This window comes from Mobula hypostoma, chromosome 6, assembly GCF_963921235.1.
Source record: "Mobula hypostoma chromosome 6, sMobHyp1.1, whole genome shotgun sequence".
NCBI lineage: Eukaryota > Metazoa > Chordata > Chondrichthyes > Myliobatiformes > Myliobatidae > Mobula > Mobula hypostoma.
In genome coordinates this window covers 191,026,493-191,043,845 of record NC_086102.1, presented here as the reverse complement: position 1 = coordinate 191,043,845, position 17,353 = coordinate 191,026,493, and the positions used below count along the sequence as shown (strand labels likewise).

Genomic DNA, 17,353 nt, shown 5'->3' with positions numbered 1-17,353 from the left:
GGGCTCGATCGATCATGCTTTGGGCTTGTGTTGCAGCTAGTAGCACAGGGAACATTTTACTGGTCGAGGGAAGAATGAATTGAATTAAATTCCAGCAAATTCTGGAAGCAAATGTCACACCATCTGTAAAAAAGCTGTAGATGAAAAGAGGATAGCTTCTACAACAGTATAATGATCCTAAAAACACCTCAAAATCCACAATGGACTACTTCAAGAGGCGCAAGCTGAAGGTTTTGCCATGGCCCTCACAGTCCCCTGACCTAAACATCATCGAAAATCTGTGGATAGACCTCAAAAGAGCAGTGCATGCAAGATGGCCCAAGAATCTCACAGAACCAGAAGCCTTTTGCAAGGAAGAATGGGTGAAAGTCCCCCAAACAAGAATCGAAAGACTCTTAGCTGGCTACAAAAAGCATTTACAAGCTGTGATACTTGCCAAAGGGGGTGTTACTAAGTACTGACCATGCAGGGTGCCCAAACTTTTCCTTCAGGCCCTTTTTCTTTTTTTGTTGTTTTGAAACTGTAAAAGATGGAAATAAAAAAGTAATCATGATTAAAATATTAAAGAAATGTGTCATCTTTAACTTTATGCCTTTTGGAAATCAGGTCATCTTTTACTCGCTCAGCTATTCACAGTAACAGAAATTTTGACCAGGGTGCCCAAACTTTTGCATGCCACTGTATAGTCATTTTACGTCTTTGCGCTCTACTGCCTTCTTAAAATAATAAAATCCACCTCATTTGTGACAGTGATAATAAATGAGATTCTCAGTGGCAACTCTCCTACCTAATAAAGTGGCCATTGAGTGTATGTTCGTGGTTTTCAGCTTCAAGGTTCAATGTGCAGTGTGTTCAGAGATGCTTTTCTGCACAGTATTTTTGTAAAATGTGGTTATTTGAGTCACCATCGCCTTCCTGTCAGCTTGAACCTACTTGCCCATTCTCCTCTGGCCTCTTTCACTAACAGGGCATTTTTGCCTACAGAACTGCCACTTACGGGATGTCTTTTTTTTGCTTTACAGACGATTCCCTGTAAACTCTGGAGGCTGTTGTGCATAAAAATCCCAGGACACCAGCAGTTTCTGAGATATTCAAACCATCCTGTCTGGCACCACAGCAATTATTCCACAGTCAGTCAATTAGATCTCATTTCTTCCCGTTTTCTGATGTTTGATCGAACTGTTTCCTAATTACTCTCTGAAGTGAGCAAGTGATGCCCAGAGTGCCCCTGACAATAGGGAGTAAGTACTCACCTTGTCAGAAATAGGTATCTGAAAATAAATAAGAAAGGCTTAAAAAGAAATAAAACCAAACCTGGTGAGAGGGAAAGAATCGAGTAAAATTTTGATAAAGGATTAAACGCTATCAAGAGGGAGAGCGTGCATTTTGCCTTGAGGAAGAGGAAGCATGATTCATTCCTCTGTGACTTCTCAGTGGTTGGCACCAATGCATGAATGATGTAACTGGAGTCCTTTTATATTGTCTCAAAATACATTGTCAATCACCATGTCCTTCTGGAAAGGTGAATGACTGTATATAATGGTGGTGAATTAGCATCAGTGTTTGTCTTGTTGGGCATTTGTCTGACATATTAACAATTAACCCTTCTGATAATGGTTTAAGACACAGTTTTTTTGTTTGCAAATTGTTGATACAGAAATTACAGACCCAAAACGAAACAACTTATGAATTTAAAATAAATAGAATGGAAAAAAATCCAATTTAGTGAGTGAGGTTTAAACTCTACCAACCACTGAGCATATCTACATGAAACATTGCCATAGAAAGACAGTATCCATCATCAAAGATCCTCACCACCCAGGCCATGCTCTGTTCTCGCTGCTGCCATCAGGTCGAATGCACAAGTTCCTCAGGACTCACCACCAGATTAAAGAACAGTTACTACCCCTCAACTGTCAGACTCTTGAACAAGAGGGGATAACTACACTCATTCTATTTCTGGTGTTCCCACAGCCAATGGTCTCACTTTAAGGACTCTTTATCTTGATATTTCATGCTCTTTCATTTCTTGTTATTTCATATTCATTCCTTATTGCTATTTACTTATTTACTTATTGCACAATTTGTTGCTCATTGATCCTGTTTACAGTTACTGTTCTGTAAATTTGCTAAGTATGCCCACAGGAAAAAGAACCGCAGGGTTGTATGTGGTGACATGTTGTTACTCTGATATAAACTTTGCTTTGAACTTTGAACTTTGATATACAACCCTGAGATTCATTTTCTTGTGTGCATACTTAATAAGTCCATAGTAGAGTAACAACTGTAATAGAATCAATGAAAGATCGCAGCAACTTGGGCATTCAACTGGTGTGAACACTCAAGTATTGTTAGTCGTATGAGCTCCGCGTGGATTAACACAGTTTCATTTATCATGTTTTTATATAAATTAACATTATTAATTAGCATAGAGAATTATGCTACATAATTAAATGGTACTGGCAATTTATTTTGCTGTTTTGAAAAGGTGCTAACCAGTTAAGGAGTTCGGATAAAGTAGCTTGTTTATGATTATATATTGCATGATCATATCATATTGAGCTTGTAGTGTATCACAGTTTAGTATTATTGTATTATCAAGCATGTTCTACCTTTCACTATTGTGGAAGTCATTAATTGCTGATAAGAATTTAGCATATTTGTGTCTGTCACAGATCAGAACACCAATTTATGTGAAAAATGACATGGTTCACTTTGAACTCTGATTACTGTCAGGGAGTGTTCCCCTGCAGGATGGCAAGCGGTATTTTGCATATTCATAATAAACTTTGAACTGTCAAATTCAAAAAGTACAACTGAAATTTACCAAGAGGAACAGCTTTGAATCAGGATCATATAACAATGCTGTGTTAATATAAAGCTTTCATTGTTCTAAGGAAAGTTTATTTTGATCTTACCTCAGGATGACATGGATACAAATAAATATGTACAAGACTTGCTGCAGCAATTGGAAGAATCCCGCAGGAAGGTTCAGAGGCAAGTACCGTATGAATATTCCTTCATAAATTATTCATCTATGGCAACAAGCAATCTATTGACGAAATTTAACAGGTTAGGCAGCATCTGAAGAGGGTAAAGAAGTCAATGGAGAGTGCATCGACCACCCATTCCCATGGCTTCATGGGGCAGGGGGGCAGGGGGGCAGCGAGAGCTAAGCAGTGATCTGCAGGCTAGCGGACAGAAGAAGCGCCTTATACCTCCTTTGGTAGAGACATATCTCCACCCCACCCGGCTGGAGATGGTAAGAAAGTCAACCCCCTTCATCAGGGCAGATGTTGGAAAACCAATATAAAGAGGAGATGGGGGAAGAGTGAGGCAGAGAGCAGTAGGTGTTTGGAGATCAAAGAGGCAAGAAAGATGAAGGAAAGAATGAGTCATTTACTGGAGTTAGATATCAGAGGGTGTGAAAACCAGTATAAAGAGGAGATGGAGGAAGAGTGAGGCAGAGAGGTAGGTGATTGGAGTACAAAGAGGCAAAATGGGTAAAAGACAGATTGAAGCAACACACATCAAAGTTGCTGGTGAACGCAGCAGGCCAGGCAGCATCTATAGGAAGACAGATTGAGTCAGGTGGGAAGTGGTGATAGTTGGAATTGGAAGACGGGCGACTAAAGGCAGACTTTAACGAGAGGTGGGGGGGGCCAAGAGGCTGGAAGGGAGAATTACAATGTGGACAATTTGGAAGGTAGTAAGAGGGTGTTTGTTACAGGTGTCTAAAATAGGGATGTGAACAGTGCCCAGTTCATATGATGGCAGGACTTTCATATGATGAAAGACTGGATCGACTAGGCTTATACTCGCTGGAATTTAGAAGATTGAGGGGGGATCTGATTGAAATGTATAAAATCCTAAAGGGATTGGACAGGCTAGATGCAGGAAGATTGTTCCCAATGTTGGGGAAGTCCAGAACGAGGGGTCACAGTTTGAGGATAAGGGGGAAGCCTTTTAGGACTGAGATTAGGAAAAACTTCTTCACACAGAGAGTGGTGAATCTGTGGAACTCTCTGCCACAGGAAACAGTTGAGGCCAGTTCATTGGCTATATTTAAGAGGGAGTTGGATATGGCCCTTGTGGCTAAAAGGATCAGCGGGTATGGAGGGAAGGCTGGTACAGGGTTCTGAGTTGGATGATCAGCCATGATCATACTGAATGGCGGTGCAGGCTCGAAGGGTTGAATGGCCTACTCCTGCACCTATTTTCTATGTTTCTATGCTTGGGGAATACTTTATCCAGAATTAGGTTTAATCTCATTGGTACAAGTCCTGAAATCTGTTGTCTTTGTGGCAGTAGTACATTGTTGATAGATTTTTTAATTGCCTTAAAATGATGTCACTTACTGTATTGTCCGTGGCTGTACCTGTGGATTTCAGCTGTAACAAGCTACAACAGGAGTTTTGATGATTTCCATCACAGCTGCTCACACAGGTTGCATCCTTAATGCCGCCAATGGAATGGGAAAACTGGGGCTTTCCGTTTGTTTAGTTTGTTGGGATTTTTGATTATTCGAGTATTTCTGTTTGCCCTCCAAACACAATAGAGTCTAATCTGCCGATCATTCTGACAAAGCTGTCCAATTTTACCCATAAATTTATATCATTATACATTGTCCCCTACAGCTTTCAACAGGACTATGTATAAATATCTTCTAATATGCAACTCCTCTATTAGATCTCTTGAAAAGAGACAATTGTTTTCCTTCATTCATTTGTTGATTATTTTTAAATGTTTCCTTCATTATTGACTCACAAGTGATTTTGACAAATGGGCTTAATTTGCAAAAGGATTTGACAACTGAAATAATTTGTGAATTGCAGACAATCTATTTAAAGTATGTAATTTGCAAATTAGATGTTTTGTAGCATTTCAAGTAATTTACTCTGCGGTTTATAATCTTAGTTCAGCTACCATTCTTGTTTGTAGATCTGATTTGGTCCAAGTGATTTTACTTTGAATGACAGTCAGGCATGAGCAGCCTGGGAATCTCTTACCATGCAGAGAACATGTCAAAGACAATTCAATTTAGACAGAATTATATCACAGCAGACTCAATGGGCCAAATGGCCTAATTCTGCCACTGTTTCTTATGGTCTTATATGATAGGAATAAAATATTGTCATAATACATAAAAGGCGAACAGTAATCCCAATCTTGGCAAAACAGTCATGTATGAAACAATTCGAATGTATTCCCAAATGTCACTTCAAATTTTGCCATTTTTAAGGCAAATCAATCTCAGACATATGTATGTATCAGGTATTTATAATTAAAATGCTTATTCATAGAAAGCATATTTTCTAAACACAAATGGAGAGATTTGGGTACCAACATCAAGCATTTAATTTGAAACGATAATAGTTTACAGAATGTAGTTGATATATCCAACATCTTTTCTGGTTATTTTGAGACTTGAGGATATGAGAAACATTTTGTTGTTTAATTTAATGCTTTGTTTGGAACAATTTGTCATTCAATGTTTGGCTCTAATGGCTTTTGATCCTTTGTTGCAATAATATTTTTAACAGGATGGTTTTATTTTCAGCCTGAAACAAAGACTGTGTTATACAGCCTTCACTTGGGTTTTCTTGTTCACATCTCAGCTCTCCAAAGAATAATCTCTCTTTCAGAGCATCCATGTAAAACTGCTTACGAGCATTTAATAAACACAGAAAAGGAGATATATAGCTGAAGGCCTCTGAGGAACATGGGAAAACACTGGAGTGTCTGTAGCCTGACAGATGTCTTGATAAATTAGCCCTTAGTATTTCCCAGACGTTATTATTCTGAGGATTTGTGGTTGGCTGATGGTTGCAACCCTTTCGGTCATTGGTCATTGAACCTGACATTGAACGATAGGGTTGAGTTTACTTTGAGCCGGCTAATAAAACCGAGGGCACAAATCTTGAACAGTTAGTTTCAAATACATAATAGAAACCCATATGGATTTCTAACAACCAGACAGAACTCAAAAATACAGGTAGAAAACGTCCATGTGATGCCGCATATAAAATAAAAAATTCCAAATTTATTTTTCAACAAAACCTATTTTTTAAATTTTCTTCCTGTGAAGTTCCGTCTGCTGAAGGTATTTCAATAAAGCTTTGATCCTTTTAGATGGCATATTCAGTATAATAAATGTAAATTGAAATTGGAAAGGATGTTGTATATCTAGGTAAAGTGAAGCTTATCCAAGGTCCTCTGTGACATTAGCATCCTTGGGAGTTTTTTAAAAAATGTTTTCCCACAGAGATATGTCAAGAAAAGCCCAAAGGAAAAAGAAATATTTATAGATTCTGGGCAACAGTGATCGTGTTTTCAACTGTAACCCCTGGAAGGCTACGTTTGCTTGGATCTTTATTTTCCCAGGCCTGTTTTAAATAGTCACAATAGTCACTTCCATGTGTAGGATAAAAAGAAAATTCCAATTAGTGTTGTGAATTAAACTAATTTTCTTTTAATTTGTTGGAAAGAGATTCAAATCAAATCAAATTAATTTAATTATCATTCAAACAGTACATAAATACTGCTGAATGAGACAGTGTTTCTCTGGGGCCAAAGTGCAAAATATTCACAATAGCAAGCAAGCATTCAAAAATAGCAAGTAATATAATTCAAAATACTGAGCAAAGAAGCATATTCACTCATAAAAGAAATTATATATAGTTCAAGACCCTGAATGACAATGTCCAGCAATTGATGGTACTGTGTCCCGGTAGTGTACAGACACGCACAATCCAGCGTGTCATTCCGCTGCTTGAACAGGGGAGGGCAGCACTGATGGGCGATACCAGGCCCCAGCTGAGCCCAACCATGCCGTAGCAACTTCGTGTCTCTCACCTGGTCCGTAGCAGCAGGCACACGGAGCCTGAGGCTTGAGGCCTACTTCTCACTACAACTGAAGCTACACAGCTCCCATGTTAACCATTATTTAATGGTTTATGCATTTATATTAGAGAATGGCGAAGATACAGGGAGAAGGCAAGAGATCTTGGCTGAGAAGAAACATGGATCAGCCATGATGACATTGTGGGGGCAAACAGCCTAATTCTGCTCCTATGTCTTATGGCCTAAATAATCTGAACTGAATGGATGGAAATTCAAATGCTAAGTTTAGTATTAGTGATGAATTAGGGATAGAGGAGTACCAGATAATAAGAGGTATAGATAGAGTGGACAGCCTGTGCCTTTTCCCTCAGGGTAGCATTGTCTAATATGAGAGGACTTTCTGAAAGGTGATGGGAGGAAAGCTGAGGGGGGATATCAGGGGTAGGTTTTTTACCCGGAGTGTGGTGAGTGCATGGAATGCTCTGCTGAGGGTGGGGGTAGAGGCCGACACATTAGGGACAATTAAGAGACCCTTAGACACATGAATAAACAAAAAGTGGAGGTCTATGTGTGAGGAAAGTGTTAGATTGATCTTGAAGTAGGTTAAAAGGTCAGTAAACATCGTGGGTCAAAGTGCCTATACATTACTGTGCTGTTCTATGTTCTATGGACTTTGTTTGTGGTGTGAGGAGCCTAAAACTGTTCAGAATACTCAAGGTGAGGCCTCACCAATGTCCTATATAGCCTCAGCATCACATCCCTGCTCTTGTATTTTAGACCTCTTGGCATTTGCCTTCCTCACCACTGACTCAACCTGCAAGTTAACCTTCAGGATGTTCTGCACAAGGGCTCCCAAGTCCCTCGGCATCTCAGATTCCTGGATTTTCAACCGTTTATAAAATAGTCCGCACATTTATTTCTCCCACCAAAGTGCACAACTGTGCATTTTCCAGCATTGTATTTTATTTGCCACTTTCTTGCCCATTTTCCTAATCTGTCTAAGTCCTTCTGTATCCTACCTATTTCCTCAAAATTGCCTGCCCCTCCACCAATCTTTGTATCATCTGCAAACTTGGCAACATAGCCATCTATTCCATCATCTAAATCATTTATATACAGCATAAAAAGAAGTGGTCCCAGCACTGACCCCTGCGGAACACCACTAGTCACTGGCAGTCAGCCAGAGAAGGTTCTCTTTATTCCTATTTTTTGCCTCCTGCCAGTCATCCACTGCTTTATCTATACAAGATTCTTTCCTGTAATACCATGGGCTCTTAACTTGGTAAGCAGCCTCATGTGTGGCATCTTGTCAAAGGCCTTCTGAAAGTCTGAATATATAACATCAACTGCATCCTACTATCATACTTGTAATCTCTTCAAAGAATTCCAACAGGTTCGTCAGGCAGGATTTTCTCTGAAGGAAACCATGCTGACTTCTTGTCCTGTGTCACCAAGTACTCCATCCTTAACAATTGACTCTAACATCTTCCCAACCACTGAGGTCAGGCTAACTGGTCTATAATTTCCTTTCTGCTGCCTTCCTCCTTTCTTAAAGAGTAGAGTGACATTTGCAATCTTCCTGTCCTCTGGCACCATGCCAGAATCCAATGATTTTTGAAAGATCATTTCTAATGCCACCACAATCTCTAATGCTACCTCTTTCAGAATCCTAGGGTACAGTTCCTCTGGTCCAGATGACTTATGTACCTTTATTTTAAGTTTGTGGAAGATACAGTGATGGGTGGAGGAGCAGACAGTGCTGAGGAAGCAGGGGGTCTGCAGAAGGACTTTGACAGGTTGGGAAAGTTTGAAAAGAAATCACAGATGGAATATATTGCAAAGAAGTGAATGGCTGTGTACAGACGAGCCAATAATATAAAGCAGGACACTAAAAGTTTTTTTAGTTATGTAATAGTAAAAGGGAGGTGAGAGTTGGTATTGGACCACTGGAAAATGATGCTAGTGAGGAAGTAATGGGGTCAGAGAAATGACAGATGAACTTAATGGGTACTTTGCACTTGTCTTCACTGTGGAAGACACTAGCAGTGTGCCAGAGGTCTGTGTCAAGGAGCAGGAGTGAGTACCATTACTATTACGAAAGAAAAAGTGCTGGCCAAACTCAAAGGTCTTATGTTGGATAAGTCACCTGAACCAGACGGACTACATCACAGAGTCCTGAGAGAGGTTGTTGAAGAGATAATGGATGCATTGGTCATGATCTTTCGAGAGTCACTTGATTCTGGCGTGGTCCCGAGAATGTTCCTCCACTCTTTAAGAAAGGAGGAAGCCAAAACAAAGGAAATTATAGGCTAGTTAGCCTAAACTCTGTGGTTGTGAATGTGTTGGAGTCTATTATTAAGGATGAGGTTTTGGGGTACTTGGAGACTAATGATAAAATAAGTCAAAGTCCGCATGGTTTTTCTGAAAGTAAATGTTGCCTGTTAGAGTTCTTCCAATGTCATTTACCTGGATTTTCAGAAGGTGTTTGGTAAGGTGCCACACATCAGGCTGCTGAACAAGGTAATATCCAATGGCATTACAAAGAGGATACTGGTATGGGTAGAGGAATGGCTGACAGGCAGGAGGCAGCGAGTGGGAATAAAAAAAAGTATTTTCTTATTGGTTAGCCGGAGACTAGTGGTGTTCCTCAGGGGTCAGTATTGGGACCGCTACTTTTCACATTGTTTGTCAGTAATTTAGATAATGGAACTGATGGCTTTGTGGCAAAGTTTGCAGATGATATGAAGATAGGTGGAGGGGTAGGTAGTGCTGAGGAAGCAATGCTATTGCAGCACGACTTAGACAAATTGAAAGAAAGTACAAAAAAGTAACAGATGGAATACAGTGCTGGGAAATGCATGATCATGCATTTTGGTAAAAGGAACAATAGTGCAGACTAGTATCTAAATGGGGAGAAGGTTCAAACATCAGAGGTGCAGAGGGACTTGGGAGACCTTGTGCAAGACTCCCGGAAGGTTAATTTACAGGTTTAGTCTGTAGTAAAGAAGGAAAGTGCAATATTGTCATTTATTTCGAGGCATATATAGAAAATATAAATAGAATTTATTCTCATGGGCAGGTTTGTTAGAGCTGTTGGGGAGAGCTTAAACTTGATTGGCAGCAGGTGGAAACTGAAATTTAGGGACTCAGGATAGAACAGATGGTAAAAAAAGCAAAGATAGCATGCAGTCAGACTGTCAGGAAGGGCAAGCAGATGTTAGGACATAATTGCAGAATGAGTATTAGGGATGCAGAATCAAAAAAGGATAGCAAATACAACACTCAAAGTGTCAAATCTCAATGCACGGAGTATAAGAAATAAGGTGGATGATCTTGTTGCACTATTACAGATTGTTAGATATGATAGACAATAGACAATAGGTGCAGGAGTAGGCCATTCAGCCCTTCAAGCCAGCACTGCCATTCACTGTGATCATGGCTGATCATCCACAATCAGTACCCTTTTCCTGCCTCATCCCCATATCCCTTCACTCCGGTATCTTTAAGAGCTCTATCTAACTCTTTCTTGAAAGAATCCAGAGAATTGGCCTCCACTGCCTTCTGAGGCAGAGCATTCCACAGATCCACAACCCTCTGTGTGAAAAAGTTTTTCCTCAACTCCGTTCTAAATTGTCTACCCCTTATTCTTAAACTGTGGCCTCTGGTTCTGGACTCCCCCAACATCGGGAACATGTTTCCTGCCTCTAACGTGTCCAATCCCTTAATAATCTTATACGTTTCAATCAGATCCCCTCTCATCCTTCTAAATTCCAGTGTATACAACTCCAGTCGCTCCAATCTTTCAACATATGACAGTCCCGCCATCCCGGGAATTAACCTCTTGAACCTACGCTGCACTCCCTCAATAGCTAGAATGTCCTTCCTCAAATTTGGAGACCAAAACGGTACACAGTACTCCAGGTGTGGTCTCACCAGGGCCCTGTACAGCTGCAGAAGGACCTCTTTGCTCCTATACTCAATTCCCCTTGTCATGAAGGCCAGCATGCCATTAGCTTTCTTCACTGCCTGCTGTACCTGCATGTTTACTTTCAGTGACTGATGAACAAGGACACCTAGATCTCGTTATACTTCGCTTTTTCCTAACTTTACACCATTCAGATAGTAGTCTGCTTTCCTGTTCTTGCCACCAATGATGTTGTGGCCATCACTGAATTGTGGCTGAAGGATGGTTGTAGTTGCGAGCTGAATGTCCAAGGTTACATGTTGTATCAGAGGGAAAGGAAGGTAGGAAGAGGGGAGTGGCGTAGTTCTGCTGGTAGAGAATGGCATCAGATCTTGGTGCTTGGAAGTAGGCACAGAGGAGATGTCAGGGGTTGGTTTTTTACGCAGAGTGGTGAGTGTGTGGGATGGGCTGCCGGCGGCGGTGTTGGAGACGGATACGATAGGGTCTTTTAAGAGACTCCTGGATAGGTACATGGAGCTTAGAAAAATAGAGGACTATGGGGAATATAGGTAACTCTAGGTAATATCTAAGGTAAGGACATGTTTGGCACAGCTTTGTGGGCCAAAGTGCCCATATTGTGCTGTAGGTTTTCTATGTTTCTAAATCACAGGAAAGATGTGACATAGGATCAGAAGATGTTGAATCCTTGTGGGTTGAGTTAAGAAACTGCAAGGTAATTTCCAATGGCATTACAAGGAAGATACTGGCATGGATAGAGGAATGGCTGTGGAAGGATCCAGCAGAATGCCTGATCTTGTAGTGTGTGAAGGAAGAGAAGTGTATGCCTCTGCTATGTCTTATGAATACACAAGTGCACAATTCACTGAAAGTGGTCCCAGAAGCAGACGAGGTGGTGAAGAAGACATTTAGCATGCTGTCCTTCATCAGTAAGGGCACCAAGTTTAACGATAAGTCATACTGAGTTGCAGGTATGTATGTTGTTGGTGACACCACACTTGGAGTATTACGTATAGCCTTGGTCACCTTTTATCGGAGAAAGGTTGTCAAGCTGGAGAGCGAGCAGAGGAGACTTCCAAGGATGCTGCCTGGACTGGGGGGCTTGAGTTATGAGAGGTTGGCCACACTGGATCTTTATTCCCTAGAGTGCCAGAGAATGAGGGGGTGACTGCATCAAAGTTTATAAAATGATGAGAGGTGCGGGTAAGGTGGATGGTATCTCATGCAGAGATCTTCATTTCAAAGTACACTAATCCTAGTGTACGATACTGCCACATTTTCCCTGTTTGCTGCAAAATGTGCTCATGATGGTTATCTTCACGTTACAGTGTATCAAACATTGGGTTTGTTTGGGTCAGAGGTTCCCAAACTGGCATCCATGGACCCCTTGGTTAATGGCAGGGGTTCATGACATAAAAAGGGTTGGGAACTCCTGGTCTGGGTGAACCTACATGAAACACAGGTGCCCAGAACAGGTATTGTTATTGACATGAGAAATTCTGCAGATGCTGGAAATCCAGGCAGGATCTATGGAAACGAATAAACAGTCAACGTTTTGGGCCAAAACCCTTCTTCATGACTGGGACAGAAGGGGAAAGGTGCTGGAACAAAAAGGTTGGGAAGGCGAAGGAGGCCAGCTGGAAGGTGATAGGTGAAGCCAGATGATTGCAAAAGGTCAAGGGATGGAGAGGAAAAAACTGATAGGAGAGGAGAGTGGACGAAAGGAGAAAGGGAAGGAGAAGGGGTCCCCTGGGAAGTACATAGGAGAAAGGGAAGGAGGAAAGGAACCAGAAGGGTCATCATTTTGCAGTGCTTCCTGAAAACTCAGGCAGCATGAGATAATTTTGTTTCATCCTCAAAGAATTCATGTACATTTGAGAGGCTTAGAAAATTGATTCACCCCCTTATCAGTAGCTTAGAAACATAGAAAACCTACAGCACAATACAGGCTCTTCGGCCCACAATGCTATGCCAAAGTTATCCTTAGTTTAGAAGTTACCAAGGGTTACCCATAGCCCTCTATTTTTCTAAGCTCCATGTACCTATCCAAGAGTCTCTTAAAAGACCCTATTGTATCAGCCTCCACCACAGTCAACGGCAGTCCATTCCACACACCCACCACTCTCTGCATAAAAAAACTTACCCCTGACATCTCCTCTGTACCTAATTCCAAGCACCTTAAAACTGTGCCCTCTCGTGTTAGCCATTTCAGTCCTGGGAAAGAACCTCTGGCTATCACATGATCAATGCCTCTCATCATCTTATACATCTCTATCAGGTCACCTCTCATCCTCCGTCACTCCAAGGAGAAAAGGCTGAGTTCACTCAACCTAATCTCATAAGGCATGCCCCCCAATCCAGGCAACATCCTTGTAAATCTCTTCTGCACCCTTTCTATGGTTTCCACATCCTTTCTGTAGTAAGGTGACCAGAACTGAGTACAGTACTCTAAGTGGGGTCTGACCAGGGTCCTATATAGCTGCAACATTACCTCTCAGCTCTTGAACTCAATCCCATAGTTGATGAAGGCCAACGCACCATATGCCTTCTTAACCACACAATCAACCTACACAGTAGCTTTGAGTGTCCTTTGGACACAGACCCCAAGATCCCTCTGATCCTCCACACTGCCAAGAGTGTTACCATTAATACTATATTCTGCCGTCATATTTGATCTACCAAAATGAACACCTCACACTTATCTGGGTTGAACTCCATCTGCCACTTCTCAGCCCAGTTTTGCATCCTATCAATGTCCCGCTGTAACCTCTGACAGCCCTCCACACTATCCACAACACCCCCAACCTTTGTGTCATCAGCGAACTTACTAACCCATCCCTCCCCTTCCTCATCCAGGTCATTTGTAAAAATCACAAAGAGAATGTGTCCCAGAACAGATCCCTGAGGTACACCATTGGTTACCGACCTCCATGCAGAATATGATCCATCTACAACCTCACTTTGTCTTCTGTGGCCAAGCCAATTCTGGATCCACAAAACAAGGTCCCCTTGGATCCCATGTCTCCTTACTTTCTCAATAAGCCTTGCATGGGGTAACTTATGAAATGGCTTGCTGAAATTCATATACACTACATCTACTGCTCTACCTTTATCAATGTGTTTAGTCACATCCTCAAAAAATTCTACCAGGCTCATAAGGCATGACCTGCTCTTGACAAAGCCATGCTGACTATTCCTAATCATATTATACCTCATAAATCCTGCTTCTCAGGATCTTCTCCATCAATTTACCAACCATTGAAGTAAGACTTACTGGTCTATAATTTCCTGGGCTATCTCTATTCTCTTTCTTGAATAAGGGAACAACTTCTGCAACCCTCCAATCCTCTGGAACTTCTCCCATCCCAATTAATGATGCAAAGGCTCAGCAATCTTCTCCCTCACCTCCCACAGTAGCCTGGGGTACATATCTCCCTGGTCTGCAGCTTTCTCTATGGTTGTCAATACTAAGGTTCCAAGCACAGCAGCAAAACAGCAGGTTCTCAGTCTTGCTGCACTGTATGTGACACATCTCCCTCTCCCTCTCTAAAATGCCATCATTACCTCATTTAACAGAGGAGATTAACAAGGATGTTGCCTGGATTGGGGAGCATGCCTTATGAGAATAGGTTGAGTGAACTCGGCCTTTTTTTCCTTAGAGTGACAGAGGACGAGAGGTGACCTGATAGAGGTGTATAAGATGATGAGGGGCATTGATCGTGTGGATAGTCAGAGGCTTTTTCACAGGGCCGAAATGGCTAACATGAGAGAGCACAGTGTTAAGGTGCTTGGAAGTAGGTACAGAGGAGATGTCAGGGGTAGGTTTTTTACACAGAGAGTGGTGAGTGTGTGGAATGGGCTGCCGGCAACGGTGGTGGAGGCGGATACGATAAGGTCTTTTAAGAGACTCCTGGACAGGTACATGGAGCTCAGAAGAATGGAGGGCTATGGGTAACCCTAGGTAATTTCTAAGGTAAGGACATGTTCGGCACAGCTTTACTGGCCAAAGGGCCTGCATTGTGCTATAGGTTTTCTATGTTTCTATGTTTTAACCATCATTATCATCATGTGCTGTGTTGTATGATGTAGGCATTCATGGACTTTCCATGACCATGATGGGGGGGGGGGGGGTTCTTGGCAAATTTCTCTACGGAAGTGGTTTGCCTTTGCCTTCTTCTAGGCAGATCTATACAAGACAGGTGACCCAGCCATTATCAATACTCTTCAGAGATTGTCTACCTGGTGTCAGTGGTCACATAACCAGGACTTGTGATATGCACCAGCTGCTCCCATGGCTTCACGTGACCCTGATCGGGGGCTAAGCCAGTGCTACACCTTGCCCAAGGGTGACCTGCAGTTTGACGCAGGGAAAGAGCACCTTACAGTTCCTTTGGTAGAAATGTATCTCCACCCCTCCATCCGGCTTGATTTGACACTAATTTTGTTCGCATTCTAATTGTTCAAAATGCATCTGGATTGCTAGGCAAGGTGCTTGTGTATGTGTGATGAGATTCTAGCATCTGCATCAGGAAATGAAAATTACATGAATGCTGAGTTATTCCTGTTTGTATTGAGAAAAATTGATGGAAGCAATTCTGTCAATACCACTTGCTGGATTTTCTTCTGTCAAGCAAATATTTTCCTTGAAATCTGCCTCTGGTGATAGGAATGAACATGAAGAAAGGTACTGGCTGAACATTACACACTGCTTTTAAAATCTGTTTCCATTTGACTTCAATTGAATTGAGTGTTGGAATTGGGGTCACTACACGTCCATTACTTTATATTGTGTTGGTGGATGGGTGATATTACAACCAATAATACTCCCACACAAGAATGCGATCATCAAAATGTGATGACAACTGCTTGGAGGTCAGCACTAGGCACGGCAACTTAGAAATGACAAGATTCACACACAGTGACTGACTCAGTAGCATGGTTGTTGGGAGCAAAATGGCGAGTGCCTCAGGAGGAGGTAATATTGAAACCTTCCGAGAAGGCTGCCTTTAAAAGGCACAGGTGATCTGTTTTCTTTCCAAAAGGAGGGAAATGCATGGTAGCAAAGAAGGAGTTTAGGGATGGCTGAAAAAATATAGGACAAAAATAAATGGGGAAGTAACAGCTGGAACAGAGGTTCCCAAACTAGGGTTCATTGACCCCTCGGTTAGTGGTAAGGCTCCATGGTATAAAAATGGTTGGTAACCCCTGAGCTAGAGGAAGGCCTAGATAAAGGAGGAAGAGGCTTAAGCATAAATATGCAACAAATAATTGAAGTTTAGTGCACTGGAGGAGGATAACTATGTGTGTTTACAAATCCAGGAATTGTGAAAAATCAGTTGTGCAGCAGGGAGAAAAAACATGGGACAGTTGGAGGTCAGCCATATTTCTATTTTATAAACAGAGTAACATTTTAAAGAGGCTGCTTCAGACAATCAGCAATTGTGTAAACGAACAAAATAAACAATTTCAGGCATTGGAATTTTGAGGGAAATCTCTCCTCTCCATTTTCTAGTCTGCAGCATTGGCCAGGAGGCTTGTTTTTTGTTCCAACTAGATCAGGAAACACAGAGATCGTGTGTCCAACCCCTTGCACACAAACAAACAATGTGAATTATGTCACACCAGGAAATCTGGAGTCAGGAACACTGGCATGCAAAACATAGATATCCTGTTCGTCTGAAAATCAGCTACTGCAGTAAACAAAACTGTGACTCATAGTTTATTTTAGTGTTTGTGTTTTTTGACATTAAATAACTTCAGTCTGATGGGTGAAGGTTAACCTTTATTCAGTAGCTGTGTAGTAGAACTGAGGCAAGGAGATTTGGGTAGCCATAATAAACTTTTATGCCCATTTGTTGAGTAATCTTTCATGTTGTAGCTTAAACAGAGTAATTCACTAACTAGATGAAAACACATTGATCACACATGGTTTAAATATGACTTACCAACAACTTCTATGCTTTATTGCAACACACACAAAATGCTGGAGGAACTCAGCAGAACAGGTTAGTTAGGAAAATTCAGTCGCTAGGTATACATGGAAAGGTGGTAAATTGGATTAGACATTGGCTCAATGGAAGAAGCCAAAGAGTGGTAGTAGAGAATTGCTTTTCCGAGTGGAGGCCTGTGACTAGTGATGTGCCACAGGGATCAGTGCTGGGTCCATTGTTATTTGTCATCTATATCAATGATCTGGATGATAATGTGGTAAATTGGATCAGCAAATTTGCTGATGATACAAAGATTGGAGGTGTAGTAGACAGTGAGGAAGGTTTTCAGAGCCTGCAGAGGGACTTGGACCATCTGGAAAAATGGGCTGAAAAATGTCAGATGGAGTTTAATACAGACAAGTGTGAGGTATTGCACATTGCAAGGACAAACCAAGGTCGAACATACAGGGTTAATGGTAAGGCACTGAGGAGTGCAGTGGAACAGAGGGATCTGGGAATACAGATCAAAATTCCCTAAAAGTGGCGTCACAGGTAGATAGGGTCGTAAAGAGAGCTTTTGGTACATTGGCTTTTATTAATCGAAGTATTGAGTATAAGAGCTGGAATGTTATCATGAGGTTGTATAAGGCATTGGTGA

General features: G+C 41.5%; 1 protein-coding gene across 7 annotated transcripts in view; it reads left to right on the top strand.

Annotated features, from left to right (window-relative positions):
- The window catches only part of nckap5l (NCK-associated protein 5-like), an 890,431-nt gene that overhangs the window by 179,312 nt on the left and 693,766 nt on the right, over positions 1–17,353 (top strand). For all 7 annotated transcript variants that reach the window (XM_063052487.1, XM_063052484.1, XM_063052488.1 and 4 more), the window contains one exon: positions 2,924–2,997. In XM_063052487.1, the coding sequence (XP_062908557.1) occupies positions 2,924–2,997 (74 nt within the window). The remainder of the gene's footprint in view (positions 1–2,923; positions 2,998–17,353) is intronic.